This window comes from Podarcis gaigeae, assembly GCF_964106915.1.
Source record: "Podarcis gaigeae genome assembly, chromosome: 5".
Classification (NCBI taxonomy): Eukaryota; Metazoa; Chordata; class Lepidosauria; order Squamata; family Lacertidae; genus Podarcis; species Podarcis gaigeae.
Window position 1 is genome coordinate 41,150,976 of NC_139681.1, and position 20,198 is coordinate 41,171,173.

At 41.2% G+C, this 20,198-nt stretch overlaps 1 protein-coding gene across 20 annotated transcripts in view; it reads right to left on the bottom strand.

Moving 5' to 3' along the window:
- JAKMIP3 (Janus kinase and microtubule interacting protein 3) overlaps positions 1–20,198 on the bottom strand; it is a 110,512-nt gene that overhangs the window by 37,470 nt on the left and 52,844 nt on the right. For 5 of the 20 annotated variants that reach the window (XM_083741014.1, XM_083741019.1, XM_083741002.1 and 2 more), the window contains exons 5-13: positions 11,216–11,431; positions 9,414–9,533; positions 6,868–7,014; positions 6,170–6,301; positions 5,704–5,739; positions 4,893–4,952; positions 3,860–3,988; positions 2,795–2,923; positions 19–102 (exon numbers count right to left, since the gene is read on the bottom strand). In XM_083741014.1, coding sequence (XP_083597140.1) covers positions 19–102; positions 2,795–2,923; positions 3,860–3,988; positions 4,893–4,952; positions 5,704–5,739; positions 6,170–6,301; positions 6,868–7,014; positions 9,414–9,533; positions 11,216–11,431 — 1,053 coding nt within the window. The remainder of the gene's footprint in view (positions 1–18; positions 103–2,794; positions 2,924–3,859; positions 3,989–4,892; positions 4,953–5,703; positions 5,740–6,169; positions 6,302–6,867; positions 7,015–9,413; positions 9,534–11,215; positions 11,432–20,198) is intronic. The other 15 variants (XM_083741017.1, XM_083741013.1, XM_083741015.1 and 12 more) reach the window with 6 other exon arrangements.

Here is a 20,198-nt window from a genome sequence, read left to right on the forward strand (position 1 = left end):
ATATGATGCATCTATTACCTGTCCTTGCTCTGCAAGTGCCTTTTCTAGGTCATCTATCTGAGCCTGGGATCTGTGGATTTCTGCTTGAAGCTGCTCACGAGTCTGTAGGATGGGATTGAAGAAACGTCAAACTTTCTCTGATAGCTATCATGCCAAGGACAATGCAGTTCTACCCATCTGAATAGCCCAGTGTGACACTATAAACACCCAAATGCTGATTCATGAATTTGGACAATTTGAACTGCAATTTACAGATAGCTGGTTCACACATTATGAAATCCAGTAATTTCCATCTTAGAACTGAGTCTACAAGCTGACCTCAGGGCTGCAATAGCCAGCCTAATTTGGGTACTTTGGGGGTGTATCTCTTTCTAATTTCCCTTGTCTCAGCATCTCGTGCTATGTGTACCATCTTGCCTGAAAAAGTTCTGGTGAACTGGAAAACTTGCCACATTTTTTCAACTTTTTGGTTTGTCCTAAAGGTCTTGCCCAACAGTGGACTTTAAATAAAAACATACTTTTGAGGTGGGGATACTGATTTAAGAAGTGGTCTTGTGTTGGGCATGAAGTATTGGATATCCATGGTCAATTTCCCCCCAGACTAAATCATATTACAACTTTCAAGCTGATTTTCAAACAGTGTATTTCAATCACCTGTCTATGCTGTGTTCTATGCCTCCTGGGATGCCATTCATTCTCAATAAAAAGAAGTTTGGGCTAGGGTAGGAGGGAGCAACCCCATCCCCCAATTTTATATTAATAGGTGAGAATGTATACTGTTGTAGACATATGTATAAGACAGAGATGCAAAACCCTTTGACTTTCTGGGTGCTGTTGGACTCCAACTCCCATCAGTGTCAGCCAATGGTCTGGGATGATAGCAGCTGGAGTCTACCAACATCTGGAGGATCACAAGTTTCCCATCTGTGGTATAAGGTATCATTACTTGCAAGGTGAGCTCAAAGAAGGCAAAACACAATTTAAATATTCAGACTCTTGTAAGGAAATGCATCTCTTTTACAAGTGTAAACCTGTGAATACGTAATCTTAGTAAATGCTTGTGAGCATTTTATATTCAAGGATATTGCTAACAGATTTCCATAGTAATGGCATTCAATGTTTTTTTCATATATCATTTTTTTAAGCTGACGAGAAGCATGAAAATAAAAATGCGCTAGATGTGGTTTCTCAGCAATCTATTCCTTCAGCACAAGAGTGGACAATGTGACTGATCTGAGAGACCATAAAGTTGAGTTTTGTATTTGAGATGGTTTTGTAGGCACATTATGAATTCACAGCAGATTGGAGTCACATTAAACAACTTTCTGCCCAGAAAAACCTCCCCCAAAATAATTTATCACTGATAACGAAAAGAAGGGAGTGGGGTAAAGTTGAATAATGAAAATGAGGAGCACATTTAAACTCATTTTAAGCTGTTTCTCAACTTTCTGCACTTCAGCTTTCTACCTAGACATCATTTCACCCTGTCACTATATGGCTTCTACCTTTAGTTTGGATGGTTGTCCCCCTTAATATGGGTACTTCTCCCTTGTAGTTCCCAAATGTTCCTACTATACTAGTTAAGACCACTAACCTGAAAACAGGGTCTGCCTTAAGTTTTTTAAGGTGCCAATTTATCTCAAGTTAATCAGGACTCACTCTCATTGAAAGAAATGCAACTTAACAGCACAATGAATTAGGCAAGTCCCCCTGCATTTGGTGTTCTACATCATGAGGGGAACCTACCCAACTGCAGCAGGGTCCACACTGTAGATTGTCACCATCCTGTTCATGGAGGGTGCAAGAGGGTGGACCTATTGCACTCAGCCCTGCTCTCCCTTCTCACATATAGGCTCAATTCAGAAGAGGAACACCTTTATAAGGTTTAAGTCCCACTGAAAGTAGTGGATCATTGCATTCAGTGGGGCTTATTTCTATGCAGATATGCATAGGGCCAACACAAGCACATTCATCCCTTCTCTCTCTGCTCACATGTTGATTTAATCCAGAAAAAGAGCATCTGAACATGACTATAGTCATGGCTGGTCTTGATGGATTGTAATTCTAGGTCAGGGTGGTTGGACTGCAACTCCCATCATCCTTGAGCACTGGCTATACTAACTGGGACTTGTGGGAGTTGGGGTCCACCACAGGTTCCCTGTTCTGGTCAGTTTATGGATACCTAGTGAATAATAATAACGTACCACAAATAATACTTTATGAAGCTAAGGCTCCTTTCTGTTGCTACATTAGTGATATGGTTGCTGCTGTAGGGTATTTCCCTCCCTGTGCTGTTCCAGTAATAGTTTGAAGTCTTGTAGGGCGAGTTGACAACTGAGTTCCTTCCCATAACAGCATCGCCTTCCCATAAATTATCATTATTATTCTTCAGAAATTGATGAAATGCTGATATGCAGAGAGGAACAGCACCATGGACACCTCCCATATGACTTTGGACATTACTTGAGTGAAAGGAACTGCTCTGCAGCGGTCCCCACCGTGATAAGGTAACATTAAAATATACATGTCATCTATACTCTGTTTTCAGAGTCTTTGCTCAGGTAAGCGATCATAAATTGTCTTAACCTAAAGCAGGGATGGGAAACCTGTGGGGCTGATGGCAGTTCAAGTCCAACAAGTGTCTGGAGGGATGCATTTCTCCACCTCTGACCTATAGGATATCCATTATTTCTCACCCAGAAAGGATCTAGTACCTCTGTTATAAGGGTTAGACTAGCAGGAAATATTATATAGTTACAAGCCTTTATTTTCATGTAATATAAGACATTTAGACCTTAACTTCTCGTTCTGCATCCAACGTTCCCCCAACCTGCTCTTGCAGCAGAGCATATGCCCTCTGTAAGGCCTGGTATTCCATTGTCAGCTGCCGGAATCTCAGTTCTGTTTCTTCTTTTGCCATGCCCTAAAGCGCAGCAACAATAATAAAAAAGGAAATGTCAGATTGAACTATGAATATAATTCTCCTGAGAAAGAAAACCAATGGAATTCATAAACGGCCTTTACGGATGGTAAACTCTCCTCTAGGATAGAACATTTTGACAAGATTTACACAAAACTATTCTACGTTTCTTATGGGCTTAACCATTTGAGTTTGTGCAATATCTATGCTACTATCAAATCCATGTGATCAAACCAAGGAAACATAACCATAAGAAAGTGTCCTGTAGCATCTTAAAAGACTAATGAACTGATTATGGCATAACCATTTTTGAGCTAGCATCCAGTACATCTGATGCAAATCAACCCTTTCACCAAATATAAGGGAATAAAAGATTCCATGTTCTCGTTCCAGATTTTTCCCCAGGATAAAGAGGACCTCTATTAGTAGTAAAAAGCTACAGTTTTGATAAACGTATTATTAGTGATTAACTTAGGTCCATCAACATCACTTGGTCTATTCTCTGAGTATAATGTAGTTGGATACAAGCTAGTAGTAAAGGTAAAGGGACCCCTGACCATTAGGTCCAGTCGTGGCCGACTCTGCGGTTGCGGCGCTCATCTCGCTTTATTGGCCGAGGGAGTCGGCGTACAGCTTCCGGGTCATGGGGCCAGCATGACTAAGCTGCTTCTGGCGAACCAGAGCAGCACACAGAAACGCCGTTTACCTTCCTGCCAGAGTGGTACCTATTTATCTACTTGTACTTTGACGTGCTCTCGAACTGCTAGGTTGGCAGGAGCAGGGACAGAGCAATGGGAGCTCACCCCATCGTGGGGATTAGAACCACCAACCTTCTGATCGGCAAGCCCTAGGCTCTGTGGTTTAACCCACAGCGCCATCCGCATCCCTACAAGCTAGTAGTAGCAGTACCCAAACCACTGGACGATGTGTGACAATTACCTCTTCCAAGTCATCATCCGGTGTGCAGGGTGTTTGATCTGTTCGGTCAGTTTGATATGAGATAGAAGAGCCATCAGACTCAAGGGAAGCTTCTTCATCATACCCGAAAAATGTCTCCACCACTGGCTTCTGACCAAATGACAATGTGTAAGTGCAGGCCACTGAACAATACAAACATATCTTTCCATATTAAATCAAGCAGATCTTACAATACAAGATAACTAGACTTCCTTCCTATATGAATTCTGATGTGAAGACTTACTGTTAGAATAATATGAGCAAATATCATCTCTTTTTCATTTTCTTGATATATAGTAATTTATGAGAAGCTCCTCCAGGAGAATGGTGCATCACAGTAAACACTTATTACCCATCAAGTAGCATCTATGGGCTGTATCCAATGAAGGCATCTCGTTAGCACAAGGATGTCCTCCTGCATGATGGGAAGTCCTCTCCCTCTCTTCTCCTCTCCCTGCACCCCTCCATCTGCTCTGAAGAGTTGGGGAAACCCCCATAACAGATTTAGGGGGGCCCTGAGGCACAAGCAGGAAGAGAAGAGGGAGAGGAAGTATTGTAGTGCAGCTGAAAGTCCTTGCACTAACAGGAAAATTTCACTGGATACATTTCTTGATCATCAACAAAGGCTGTAAAAACCTTACATAAATTAAATACACCACCATAATTCATTAGAATAAACTTCATCTTTGATCTGTATAAGGGGGACTGGCAATGTCCTATCAGCTATGGGCATTCTAACTGCAGAGAGGGGACAGGTCAGTCCTTTGTCCTGTTGACAAAGTCAGTGGCTGTGAGGGAAATGAGCCTATTTGAAAAAGGCAGAGGCAAGGAAGCAGAGGGATGACAAGAAAGGGAGCCCAATAGGCAGAACAGCTAAAAGAAGAGGTCTGAATAGGCAGTGAGCTAAAAGGGATTATAATAGCCAATGGTCACAGTTGGCTTACTCCATAAAGGCTCTTTAAATATCATTATATATGTATTGAAATAATACATGGTTTCCCACTTAGTCTCTTACCTTGGGAAATTTTGCGAATTTCTTCCTTTGTTTCCTATACCTTAGAAGCTTATCCCGCTCCTGCAAGCAGAAGCAAAATGCATGTGTTAGAGATCCACAAACTGGGATTGAATACAATTCATCTAAGAACTTGTCAGTCTCTTATACCGTTATATTTATGGAAAGTGTGAAATTGGAATAGAACAGGGCATTTAAATTGCACAGATAATCTGTGAGGCAAATCAGAATACAAATCAAAGGACAGTGATAATAATAAAAATATGATTGTGAACTTTAAGAAGCATAGCTTCACTTTCAAGCATCTGATGAAATAACCTTGCACTAGAACTCTTCCCTGTATATATATATACATACATACACACACACACACATATATATATCTATATATCTATATCTATATCTATATCTATATCTATATCTATATATATATATATATATATATATATATATATATATATATATATATGTGGCGACCATTTTAGGTGCATCCAATTGATGCTTAATCTCAAGAATGGGGGAGGAATAGGGGCAGGGAAGGGCAGGTGGAATGGGGCAGGACGGGGAGGGGTGTGCTTATATGCACCCAGCGAATATGCATGGGGGCCAGGAACAGAACCCTCATGAGAAATGGTCACTGCCTGTGTACACACAGACACACACAGACACACACAGACACACAGAGAGACACTAACCAGAATCTCTTTTATATTAACGTATGAAGCCATTAAACATGACAATCTCACTGTACAATTCAATGGAGAGTTCACATAAGCACACATGAAAAGCAAAATGAAATCCATATGCTACTTACTATTACGCTCTTCACATAGCCAGCAGTTTCTAGTGTCTAGTTTAAAAGAATTAGGAAAACTTGTTATATGAAAGGACACGTGTCTCATTTTATTTAGCAAAATATTGCAATACTTTTTTAAAAAAACTTGTCCAACCAGCTGTATATATTACATAATAATAAGTGTATGCTTCTTATTCAAGAGTCATTATGAGGTACTGGTTAGACTAGAGGGTCAACCCCTGGGAGACCAAGGCTAGATTCCTCACCCGGCCATGAAACTCACTGGGTGACCTTGGGCCTGTCTCTGCCCAGAGACATCTAAGAGGCCACAGGTTTCACCCCTCACCCCTTTCATATTTCTAAGTGATGACTTCTTGGTTCCCCACACAAGTCCCAGGGGTTGTCTCCAGAGAGTGAAGCTAGCTCTACGCAGTGCCAGGCTACATGGCAATTACAGAAGGATTGCAGTGAAGTCTTCCTTTACCTTTGAAAGTTCATCTATGATATTTTGCTGCTCTATGATTTGCAACCTCAGAAATTCGACTTCTCTTTCATCTTGACTCTGATCAAGGTCGTTTAAAGAGCTTGGTCTCCTTATTGTTCTCACCCTTTGTCTCTAAAGAAACAGAACAAACGTTGAGCAACTGATGAGAGTGGCTTTTCAACAAACTTCATAGAACCCTTCCTCATTATGCAAGACACTGTCACTCAAAGTTTTCCAAGAAAACCCCCCCTATTTTTAAATAGTAATATATACCACTGGATCAACAACAATTTGTTTGGGTGTTTTCATAAAATGGCACAACATATTCTTTTTTAAATCACAATAAAAACATAATTTGGAAACAGTAAACATAATAAAATTATTATCCAACTGTAGAGAAAGTCAAAAGATATAATCACATCCTTTCCCAGCATTTATTATATTTTTCAATATAACAGTGGGTGATTTTGCAAAATGATGTGAGTCTTTGACATTTTGCATATATGCATGAAGTTGTGTGCATTTTTTTCCATTTTATATACCTCATTTATAAGCTGTCCATCATATTGCAATCCCAAGGTGGGTTCAATGAAATGTGTAAAATAGAATACAATAAGTACAAGAAAATGCTAATATAATAAAATTAAATACTGTAAAACATGGGATTCCTGGGAGAATACATGATGTAAATATCTCACCATTTCTAAATTTTCTTGTGTGACAAATTTTAGCTTATTTTCCATACGACGTAAGGCATGAGACAAATCCTCATTTTTCCTACTTAGGCGTTTATTTTTGTCTAGCAGTGGTTTATACTGGCTCTCAGCTTCTCTCAGACGCTTCAGCTGAAAAATGGGGGGGGGGATTACACAGTTGTCAGAAATCTGCACAATGTTGATGGTATAAATATAAAAGAAATATGGTACACATTGGGTGGAATGCTCCACTTATTCAAAAATTCTAATTGGAAAGATTGGAACAAATATTGGTTTTCTTACATTTAATTTCTTCTATCATAGAACCTAAGGTAGCTTGCATGGCACCAAGGTGGTCATCAATCCAGGCACCGACCACATTCACACCTGTTTGGCTTCAGTTAGGCAGTGGCCTCACATGTGAACCTGAAAAGTCTTAGGTGTAGAAGTCCAATTTGATCCTATGAGAATTCCATATATGGAAGGAATTGGCTCAGATTCAGGTAATGGTTTGTGGTACTGTCTATTGATGGAAGCAAAGTTTAATATTGTGTGGAAAGTCAAAGTGCCAAAAGGGCACTGGCAAAATTTAAAACAAAGACGTTTTGCACAAATACCAATATGTTTAAAAATAATATAGATATTTCTTATGTCTACTGGCTTGAAGAGCAGGGAGCAGGGCTCTTTCGCAGTATACTTGGAGAAAGAATGGCACATATCCTCAACTTTTGCTCTTAAGGGAAAGCCATGTGGAATGGCAACCAATACCATCCCATTTGAAGATATGCTTGCATTGTTTTATGAATGAAACATATGATGGAAATTATATACCTGCAAGCCTGGGATACTATTAAGGAAATGGAAAAGAAGCCAAGTGGCTGTGCTTCCAGTGCTCACAACTGCCTCATCAAATATGCAAGCCCCAGATTATATTGCAGAACTGCTGCTCTAATGTCCTCTATAAATTTCATCTATATGGATTTTTCCAACATGCCATCATGCTTTATTGCAGCAGCTCGGTAAAATATAGGGTTTGCCACAGTAAATGTCATTAACTAGCCTTTAAATAGGATTGCATAGAGATGGGGTAGCACTCTGAAGAACTAAAAGCAGGAGGGGAAAATTCCAGAAGTTTAACTCTGCAGACTTCATCAGAATTATACTGAGAACTTGAGCCTACAGCAAAGTGAGGGCCATAGCTCAATGGTAGAGCACTCTTTTTGCATTCAAAAATTCCACATTCAGTCATTGGCAAGGATCAAGGAGCAGGTGATGGGATGGGTCTTGGTCTGAGTCCATGAAGAAGCACTGTCAGCAAGAGTAGACAATAATAGATTAGAATTCATGCATCCCCAACATTAGCCCTCCAGATGCTTTGGGACCACAACTCCAATCACCCCTAGCTAACAGGACCAGTGGTCAGGGATGATGGGAATTGTAGTCCCAAAACATCTGGAGGGCCAAGTTTAGGGGTGCCTGGACTAGATGGACAAACAGTCTGACGTGATGCATGGGAACTTCCTATGTTCCACTTTTCACTTCCAATTACACTGAAATGTATGGCAGGGATAGGGAACTCTCCAGATCTTGTTGGACTACAACTTCCGTCACCCTAGCCCATTGGCTGTGCTGGCTGGGAATGATGGGAGCTTGAACCTGACAACATCTGGTAGGCCCTAAGTTCCACACATTGTAATCTAAGTACTTTGACTGGTGCCTATTTTTTTTTATTGAAAAGGTCAGTGCTCTAAATGCTTATAAAAGCTAAAGAAACTGAGAGGAAAGAAAATAATGCTTCTTTGTGGCCACTTCAAGAAAAAGCGAAAATTCCTTCCTGTGGCAAAAAGAGAGAGGTTACCAATGGACCTTCAGCGACTTTGAAACTGCCTTAGAAAACGGGCTTGTTCTAGCAATCTATCAAAAGTGTTCTGAGCTTTCTTTGGGTTAGCCTCAATGTATCTTATTCATTCAAACTTCAGCTGATGGCATACTGTAGATATTTTCCTAATCCCACATGCAATTATGACGTTTCACTTTAGAAAAACATCTTCTTTGGAGAAAGGCAATTTTTGCTAAGATGTGTGTCAGATTCTTGCCTCTTTCTATAGCTGAAGGGGACTGAATGGTTGCTTTCTGAAATGAGTTGAGTAAATTGATGAACTCATTGATGACTATAAACTCATCAACATTTATTTTCCAAGTTATGTCGATATATTATATTCTTTATATCTGAACGTATATCCTATTTCTTAAGTTGCTTCAACCTCTTGCTATCAATGCTCTCACAAAAAATAGTCAAGTCTCTTGAGTGAAACAGAAACTTAACCGACCTAGGTATAAAGAGGTTGGATGGTAGGAACAGGGTTGAATCCAGCATAAAATCTGACCAGCCTTGTTTTATTAAAAAGAGTGCCACCCTTCTGCCCCCCCCCAAAAAACCAAACTCAGACCCAGGATCTTGTAGTGCTGAGTACAAGAGGCATATAGTGGATCTGCCCTACATAATCCAGTCAGAATTTATTTTATGAAAAATAAAAGTGATTTCTTACAAGCTCATTTCGTTCCTCTGACAGTAATGCATTCCGATCTTCCAGTTTCCTGATGATTGCACTTAATTCGGCTATTTTAAGTTGGAAGCGCCGGGCGTCCCTCTCATCCAACTGCTGTTCCTAAAACAAAAAACAACTGCAAATAACTGTTCATAGAGGAAATATATATATTTTAGAGCTCTTTACAGACCCCATCTTCTTCCCTTGTTGAATCCATCCATTCCTGACTAATTATATATAATCAATAGTGTAACCTATGCCTTAATACTGAAAGATGAGACCAACAGATATCGAAGAAAGGATGTATGTAAGAGAGGAAGCAAATGCAAAAGAAAAAGAAAATGAAAAAGGGATGCATATGTAGATAATAAGTCACACACATCATACTGGGAATTGTGAAAGAAAACATTGGGAATGATGGCAATGTTTCTTGTATTTGCCACTGTTGAACTGAGTGCCTTAAAACAGATGAGCCGCCTAGAACTTATTTATGGTAATGTGAGGTATATAGATGCTGAAATATAAAATGTAACTGGTACGTGCAATTCTACCATTGCATAATTCCTTTCCCATGGAGCGGTGAATCTAACAGAGCATCTAAATGGGTCACTTTAAAAATCAGAGGATTGTGTTTTAAAATCAATCCACACGTGAAAATGTTTAACCCAAATAGAGAATGAATACAGATATAAGAGTAGGCATCATTGCTTTTTTAAAAAAAGAGTGAAATAATTATCTCATTATATTAACATTTCCTCTTCATTTGTTCTTGATCTATTTTGATTCATTTGGAACCACGTATGTTAAGAGCTTTGATTCAAGCAAACCAATGGTTATATTTGGCTTGAATGACACTCAATCATGCTAGGATTCTTCATTCAACAGGTGCAGGAGAGGCTTGGAACAAAGGACAGAAAAGATTTTGTGCTCATGTGTATATATATATATATATCTACATTTCAAATTAAGAAGCACTACAAAAGAAATCTTGATGAGGATCAACAATGAAAAGAAGTTCAACAAATGTCACGGGGGGGGGGGGGATCTCTGTTATTAGCAAATTAATACAAAAGCTAGAGAAGTGGCAAAGGTACATAAGAAGCCAGCATAAAAATTTAATGGGTTTAGATTTAATGGAAGAAGAGACTGCAAACAGCATGGAAGAAACAGCAAAGAGCATTAGCTAAAGGTTAAGAGCTTTGTGATGATGAGCAACCTCAGTGATATCAGTAATGAAGCCTAAGAATGATCTCTACAAATGGGCAGGTTACTTCTGTCCCCCCCCCCCCCGCTTGTCAGTTCAGTTTTGTGGTTGCTTGCGACAATGCTGGTAAGTAGCCCTCAAAATTAGCACACACCCATTAATCAGTTTAGTTATGCATTTGCATTGTAAGTCTCAGACAAACCATTTCATGCTGTCAAACTAAGGCAAAATGTCAAGGTAAGCTGTGTGTTGTTGTTGTTTTAATTCTTTTTACCTGCTGGCAAATTAAAACAAACAAAAAACCATGCTGTCACATGTCAAAATAAGGTCTGAAATCCTGCTGGCGCTCTCTCCCTAGAGCAGGAGTGGGGAACCGGCGTCCTTCCCGAGGCTGCTGAACTCACAGCACCCAGCATCCCCGACCATTGGGCATGCTGGCCGGGGCGGCTAGGAGTTGGAATCCAACAACACCTGGAGGGCTGCAGATTCCTCGCCACCACCCCAGAGGGGAAAAGAATTTGTTGCCAGAATGTGCACTCACTCATCAAGATTTTGGCATATTTGTTTGTTTCAGGCAAAACCACTAGAAAGTGCTTACAGGACTTCCTGAATGATCTGAAGTCTCTCCTGCACCACTTGCATGAGGAAGTTCCCGCTTGGGGCTGCTCAGATGCCGGTCAGCCTCTCTGAGCTGGGAAAGTTGTTCATCTAAAGCCTCCTTTTGGAGCTGAAGTCTCTGAGCATGCCCGGCTTGAACCCCTAACTCTCTTTCCAGCACGTAGACTGCTCTGTCTTTAAATTTGATCTCCTCCATCTACAAGGAGAACAAAATACAATCACATACGGGCATGCACGGTACAATTCTGGCGTTGCCATAGTAACTGGCAGCATCCCCGCTAGCGGAGCATTTTAGATGATACCCAGAGGTAAAAACGTATAAAATTCAATCCTGCAGATTTCACGCCCTTTAACGTTGAAAAGAAGCACTGGTTTTGAAAAGGGATGGGGGGAAGCACCCCGAAAAATAGAGTATTTTGGCAGCAAAGATAATAATCATCTCACTTATTATCCCTTATAGGAAACCTCTTTGGAATTCTTTCAGCAAAAGAAATAAAGACAATTTCAAAAAAGAAGAAGAAAGAACTGGTTTGACTATTTCTTCATGTCTACACATTACACTGAAATCCTCACGCCAGGTTTCCTACAAACAAGTAAGTTTTAGTAGCCTTTGAATCGGATTCAGAATTCAGGATTATTATTAACTGTGCAGCACTGAAAGTGTGCCTCGTGCATGCATTCAAGTTCAAGGGCCTGGATTTTGGAGTTCAGGCATGAAATGTTTCTCATTTGATTAGTAAAGAAGTAGGCTCCATTCCTGACCCACAATGATTGTTACATTGAGAGTACAAAAGAATAACAACACAGAATACTTTTTTGAACTTAGGTTTGGAATGAATAATATAACTCCACAGAAATGTTATGACATTTTTTGCTGTTCATGTCAGCTTTTAAATGATAATCCCTTGGTGGCCAATCCTAGGCATGCTTACTCAAAAGCAAGGTCAGAACCCCAATGACACACATTAAAACCAACTATAATATAAATAGTTTTGAAACAGCTTTATTAAGAGAAAAACAGAATAACCTAAATATTTCCCCAAAGGGTAGCAGAAATGGAAGAATTACATATATAAAGGAAATATTTTGGAGAAGCAAGCAACATTGCTGTGGCATCTCAAGAAGAAAACACCTTGTTTAAAAGCTGAACATGCAGCTCAGAAATGTAGAGTTAAATTGGGGGGGGGATAGGTTAATTTCAATGTATTTGGGTTTGGGGATGTATCCTTATTTAAATTTTAAGTCTTAGTGAGAATGGCCACATTCTAAAAATGTAACTGAATTATATTTGAGGGGAAATCCTCAAATTTCCAAGTATATACAAAGACATCGCAAACATAATCTCATTGAAATGTATTGTACTGATACAAATGGTAAAAATATTCAAGCACTATTTGTTTATCTAGATTGCTGCATTCTGTAATTATAGTAGGAACCAAAGTACCCCGGGAGTAGGCTCTTGGAAGGAAACAGTTCTGGGGAACACATTGCTAGAGGCTGCTCTCAGCTGCTTCCTGTAACTTGTATCCATTTACTGTGCCATAACCTGCCTTGTGCTAATTTGAGATCAAAGGCCGCTTTGTCATTTTCCTTTAAATTACATTGGAAAAGCCTAATCACTTTGTACAGTATGTTACCAATGGGCGGTGTGCACTGTGTGGTACTACGCAGTATAATCATGCACATGCTTACCCAGAGTTAAGTGTCACTGTATTCAGTGCCATTTACTTTCACATAAGTGTGCATAGGATTGCAGTCTGAAATATTGATGCACATGAATTTATGCATGCATCAGACAGAGATGAGATGTGCCCAGTTCCCTTTCAAAGGTTTGTGTTCTTAGAGCTGAACCCTGAAAAATGACAAGTCTATAAACAATATTTAAATAAGGTATCTTTTAAAAACGCAAAATAGGGGCAAAGCAAGAATTGTGATTTACCAAACACGAGAAAACTAAGTCTACTCTGAATAAGCAGGGACAGCTGGGATGAATGTACCATAGACCCCAAAAGACTAACCAGGATGAGCTGAGTGCATTATCCCCCCTGCTCAGGATGACCAAGCAAAAAAAGCTGCTTCTGTAGTCAAGGCTAACCAATACGGAAAAAATGCTGTTCATTTTCTAGGAGCCATGAGATGCAGTGGCGTAGTGTGGGGGTGCGGGGGGGGCCCGGCCGCACCGGGTGCAACATCTGGGGGTTAGGGTTAGGGGGCGCATATCCACGGGTTAGCCACTGATGAGATGCCTGTGCTGTCTTGCTTGCTGTGTGATGGGAGCAGAGTTTTGTGATGGGACAGGCAGAGTTGAGCACTAATGGTGCGGCACAGCCTTCCCCAATGTGGCAATTTTTGATGTTTTTGGAGTATAACTCCCATCAGCCCCAGCCAACACTGAGAGTCGCAGTCCAAAACATATAAATGGCACCAGGTTGCAGAACACTGTGCAGAGAAAGTGGGGCTCAAACTAGACTTGCAGTTAAATTGTAGCAAATATATACTTTGCTTCCCCCCCCAAAAAAAGTAGGGGAGCCTGATTCTTAGTAGGGAGGCAGCATGCCGGGATGGGAGGCTGCACTTTTTACTACCCGTCATGATTCTGGAACATTGTGATCAGGGGCTGAGGAAGGGGGGTGCCATGGGGGTGAGCCACCCCGGGTGTCACCACTGGGGGGGTGACAAAATGGCGGGCGGCACTCACCGTGAGGCCTGCAGTACGCTTGAGCCATGCATCTCTCCTGGGAGTGACACGGTGGCTTGGGCACCCGCAAGCTCCACGCTGCCCCAAACGTCTGCCTGCTGCCTTCCCCTCTGCTGTAGGATGGCTGAGAGGGAGGAGGCAGGCAGACTCCTTGGAGGCCCTGAGGAGTGTCCTGTCCTGGCTGGCCCCATCCCTGTGGGCAGCTGGCCCTGCTCGGCTTGCTCTGCCACTGATTGTGATATTGGAATGCTTTTAGGCCCCAAGATGTTTCCAGCCACACCCACCTTAGTGTTGGAGTGGAAAGGGCTGGAAATACTGTGCGTGTGTTCCTGCATATCTGGAGCGTGCGGTGTGCATGACAAAGAGAGAAGGGGTGGTGCTGTGTGGCTGCATATCTGATGCATGTTTGTTTGTGACAAAGGGTGGATAGAGGCATGCAGGCTTTTCCATTCTGTTGTTCTTTTGCCCTGCCCACTTCATCCACCATTGGAAAGCAGACCCCAGTAAGTGGCCAAGTTGAAATCTGGCCCTCTGGTTGAAATAGGCTCCCCATCTCTAACCTAAGCCATTGATTAACATGTTGACAAACACAGGGGCCAAGATAGGGCCGTGCAGCACCCCACTCAAAACCTCCCTCCCATTTGAAGTGGAACCATGGGTGAACACAGTCTGAGTGCCGACCTCCAAGCAGCTGACCGTGTGATCACCCAGCCTGCATTTAATCAGTTTGCTAACGAAAAATATCATCCGTAAATGCTTTGCTGAAATCAAGATAAATCATGTCCACAGCATTCCTGCAATCCACTGATCCAGGGCCAGCCCAGGATGTTTGTCACTATAGGCAAAACAGAAAATGCCCCACTTCCTCCTCCTCTGCAGCCCAACACCCTCCTCTGCTGCATGCCTGCTACTTGCCCACTGGGGGAAGGGGGGTAAAAGGAGACCAGAGAGTAGTGGCTGGCAGTGGGTGCAGAGTAGTGGGCAAGGGCACAGTGGAGGAGGAGGAGGTGGCAAAAAGCACAGCCACTCCCCTGGCTGTCCAGAGCCTGCCACCCTGAGGCAACTGTCTCATCTTGCCTCGTTGGCGTGCCAGCCCTGCACTAAGCTAGCAATCCAGTAATAAAAAAAGATATAAGATTAGTCTGGCATTAATTCTTGGCAAAGTCGTGGTGTCTTCTACTAATCACTGTATTGTAAAGAAGATGCTTCTGGATTGATTGCGTTGTAATCTGTTCTACTATCTTTCTTGATATCAAAGTCAAACTGACCAGCCTGCAGTTTTCAGGATTCTTTTACCCCTTTATTGGGTCTTGGGGCCACACACCTACTACTCCTTTGTGGTCATGAACAGTAGCAGAAGCAGCACTGTAATGGGCCAAGACTCAAGCGGCTGCTTGGTTTCTATCAGCAACTGGTGGGCAACATATTTCACCCCACATGTTCCTGGAGGAGTTGTAGTCCCTCTGAAGAAAAGGGTTCATAGTTCAGGGATATTTCTGGATTCCAATCTGTCACTGGCACCACAAGTAGAGTCTGTAGCTAGAGGTGCATATGCCTTGCCTAGGCTGCTTCACCAGTTATGGCCTGTCCTGCAGCTTTCTACCATGGTTTCAGTTGTCCATACTCTAGCGACCTTTCACCTGGGCTATGGCAATGCTCTCCATGAGGGGCTGCCCCCTTGAAGACAGTTTGGAAGCTACAGCTGGTGCAGAATGTGGCCACCATCCGACATTCTCCACCTTGGCAAGAACGAGGCATTCTCACTCTTCAAGAACCTGTTCTAGCTAGGGGGTAGAAATACTCTGAGGAGACAGGGCTGGGTAGGAGGGCACACTCCAGGTCTTTGTTGCAAGTAAACCAAATGTTACAAAAAATTACATAATCTCCAGCACTCTTCACTTAAGGGGAGGGGGAGCCCAAGTAGCACTTACTCCAGAACCTCTAGCCACAATTAAGGAGTGTATAACAATACTTACAGGAAGACTACCCAATAAATCCAGGAACCTTAAAACACTACTGATCTTAGTGAGAAGCCTCTGATATACCTCCAATAAACACACATACTCTTCTGGAACAGAGTTTGATAACTCTTGTATCAAATGTTTCTGTTGGAAAATTTAATAAACACATCGTGATTGTGATGTTACCTTTCAGCCAATAGTACACTGTATCTTGCCACAGATGGATAAAGTTTTCTACCATCCCTTTCCCATTGCTGCCTCACATCCTTTATAGTTGACCTGGAGACCAAGTAGTTCTGAGGAATATTTTCTCCCCATAGAAGAGCCTTCTTTATTATTAAGCGCCTTGAATACATCATAGAAACCCCCTGGACTATACTGCCTTTCCCCCCTTTTTTCTTTTTGCAGAGGACAAGTGGATTTGTTTGAACATACTCAAGAGAAAACATCAAACATCTTTAGACCCATGCATTCCGCAAGAATGGAAGGGATGAAATCCTCTTTGACAGAGGCAATAAAATTCATTTGTGTGCTGCACTTCTCACGCCATCATTAAAAAAAAACACCATGAAGAAATATATAATCTACTTTAAATGTACTGTAGTCTACCAAAGATTGTCATAAAACAAAGGACTGCTTACTATGCATCTCTCCATGGATGGTATAAATAAGCTGTAGGATAGAAATAGTTATAAAGGTTTCTTTTAAAAAAATATCTGCATAGCTAATATCTATTGATCTGAACACAGATCTGTCAACAGGCAACATTTTAAATTAGAAAAAAACCACACACCTACACACACACACACACACACACACACAGAGAGAGAGAGAGAGAGAGAGAGAGAGAGAGAGAGAGAGAGAGAATAAAGGGTAATTCAAATAATATCAAGCATTGACTCTTGCTCATATATTCAGTCCTCAAAAAGAAACAATTGTGAAAAATTTGTACAATAAGAAAGCAACAACAACAAAAAGGAAAAGGGAAAATACTATTTTATATATTAAAGCCACTGAAGTATAACAATAATGACATGATTTTAAAGAGAGTGAAACATTAAGCAATATGGAGAACAGTAGAGAAATTAATAAAAAGAGACACACTCATGGACATAGAGACACTCATTCACCCACCCACATTTACAACCTTTTTAGCTCCATACTATCAACACAAAGGAGAGGTTAGTGCAGAAAAAGGAGTTGACTCACTGAGAGTATTGGCTTAGTATCCAGGTGTATATCTCTAAAAGACTAGCTCATGCATTTGTTTCCTGACAGTAGGAAGCGACGCTCCCAACAGTCTCGCCTTCTTGATAATTTCACCCCAGTTACTTTCTCTAACAGAAGGCCTACTTGTGAAACAGAGTCTATGAATATACATGAGGAAGGCAACCAATGGTCTTTAAGAAAATGGCTTGCTTAACAGCATGGATGTTTCCACTTTATATTTAGCAGGTTGTCTCCACCAATAATGCATTTTAATTAATAAACAGCTTGCGAGCATTGCTGCTGCCAATTATGGAAAGCCAGGAAAGATGGGGGATTTCTCTTCCTCCCAGCCATCCCTCACCAGCATCTGCTATTAAAAATCAAAACACCGAATAATTTCTAATATCGTTTGTATCAAACCGGTTGTCATGGCTGTTATTTCTCAGACTCTATGGAAAAAAACCCACAAACATGTCATTTGCAATGCTGCGTAAGCTGCTTATAAGCTTGGGAGCTTCCATAAGCGTTTTTAATAGAGCACTGTAGCAGAAGGTGTGGAAGGGCAAGGCAACATTTCTAACTTGCAGCATCTGGGGCTGAAAAGAAAAGGGGAAATGGGGAAAAACCCACATACCATTCCCAGACAGAGGTTTTAATTGCAAATGAGAAAATCCATGCCAATCATTGGTTGCTCCATAGCTTGCCCATCTCCCTGCAGGCAAGCTGTCAAAGGAAGCAATTAGAATGTACCACAAGAAATATGTCTGTTGCAGGACTAACCAGCACAGGTAAATAAGTTGTCAGTCATTTATTAGTGAAGAGGTAACTAAAGATCAAAGGGAGCAGGGAGATATCTGCAGTCAATATTATGCCATTAAGGGGAAACTCGGGCATACAGAAGAGGAGACTAGAGGGCCGATAATAATGCTAAAGCAGGCCATTGGCTCACCTAGTCTGGGACGGTCTATTCTGATTGGATGCAGTTCTCTGAGAATTCAGATTTTCCAGAGACTGATACGTGAGATCTTTTAAAAGTGGAAATCCTGAGGACAGAAGCTGGGGCTGTATTCACACCTCAGTTCATTTTGTTTTCCTGACATTTTCCTAACTGTTCATTTTCACGCTATATTTGAGCTTTCACATGACATAAAATTCCACTTCTGGTACTACTGTGGAACGTAGCACAACTTGGGTGCTCATTTCCGTGCAGGGGGGGCAGCTTGAATAAAGTATTGGGGAGGCACGTAAGTCCCACCCTGCAGAATCGTTCGCAAGATGTGGTGCACACCATTTGAATGGCAATGCCCATCAATTTGGGGGCCGTGACCTCCTCAAATATTTTATTGTGGGGGCAAATGGAGCTTGGCTCCTAGGAGTTGGCTCCTATATTTCCGTGTTATTTGCTTCCAGAAAACATCTATTTGCAGATAATATGGCAATGAGTGCTGAACTTGCACTATATGGCACAATATCCCACCATATTTCCAGAAGTGTCTTTTATGTTGTGTGAAAGCTCAAATATAATGTGGGGATTAGCAGACAGGGTGTGAATGCAGCCGAAGACTTTTGATGTGCAAAAGCTCTGAGCTATAGCTCTTTTCCTTAATAAAACATGCATGTAATCATATCAACTAATGTATGCATCTACTTCAGTTCTCTTCTCTATGTGGTTTTTGTTTTTGTTTTTATCTTATTTAGGGGCATTTATTTCATTATTTATTTGTCAAACATTTTAGTCACTTTTTAAAACAACAGCAACAACAAAATGTTTTATGTAGATTTTCAATTTCATTGTTCTGTATGGGACAATGACAATAAAGATATTGTATATCGTATATCATATTGTATCGCATATCGTAATTTTACAAAAATAAAACTATATGTACCTCTTTCACTGTATATTTTCCAAAATAGCCATTGTCTTTTGCCAAGAAGAATAGGAGCACTGCAGCACAAAACACTGAGTGGAGTCCTCATGAAAATTTGTCTTAATATTCAAGTCTTTGTATGCAATTTTGCCTAATATGCACATTTTTGCAAGCAATTCCTCCTAATACAGTGCATTTTTGTATGTTACTTTCACCAACATGAACATTTACATGCACACTTCACCCTAGAATATACTTTTTTGAACACATTGCTGGTGTGGGGTGTGGGGGGGGGGAAGAGAACTGAACTGCAAAATTCAGAGCAAAGTGAATGTTTCGGTTTGTACAGTGGTACCTCTAGTTATGAACTTAATTCATTCCGGAGGTCCGTTCTTAACCTGAAACTGTTCTTAACTAGAGGCATGCTTTCGCTAATGGGGCCTCTTGCTGCTGCCGGCACACAATTTCTGATCTCATCCTGGGGCAAAGTTCTCAATTCGAGGTAATTCTTCCAAGTTAGCAGAGTTTGTAACCTGAAGCATTTGTAACCTGAGGCGTTTGTAACTTGAAGTACCACTGTTTATTGTTTCAGGAAGTATGAATTAGGCGTGAATGGAATTGAAAATCCTGACATCTAGAACCTTGCCAGTTTGCTCAACCCAGGGTAAAAGTTGGCTGGTGTGTGTGTGTGTGTGTGTGTGTTTACCTTCACACCTCCAGTTTTCTGGCTTGTTTTTTCAAAACTATTTACCAAACACTGGCAGCAATGGGAGAACAAACCTCTATGGTAGATCCAGGCTGGTATGCATTGAAAGCCCAATACAGTATATAGGTATGTCAAGAACATGAAGGAGCTTTGTATCCAGTGGATCTTAAAATACCACCAGTGGCAAATCTGTGCCCATGGAAAGCTCTGGGAATACTGAGACTCTCCAAGGGAGCAAACACAGCAAAATTATTTAAGGCTTTACATGTTCTTATGCTGGTCATTCTTATGCTTGGAAGTGAGAGCTGGACCATAAAGAAGGCTGATCGCCGAAGAATTGATGCTTTTGAACTATGGTGCTGGAGGAGACTCTTGAGAGTCGCATGGACAGCAAGAAGATCAAACGTATCCATTCTTAAGGAAATCAGCCCTGAGTGCTCACTGGAAGGACAGATCGTGAAGCTGAGGCTCCAATACTTGGACCACCTCATGAGAAGAGAAGACTCCCTGGAAAAGACCCT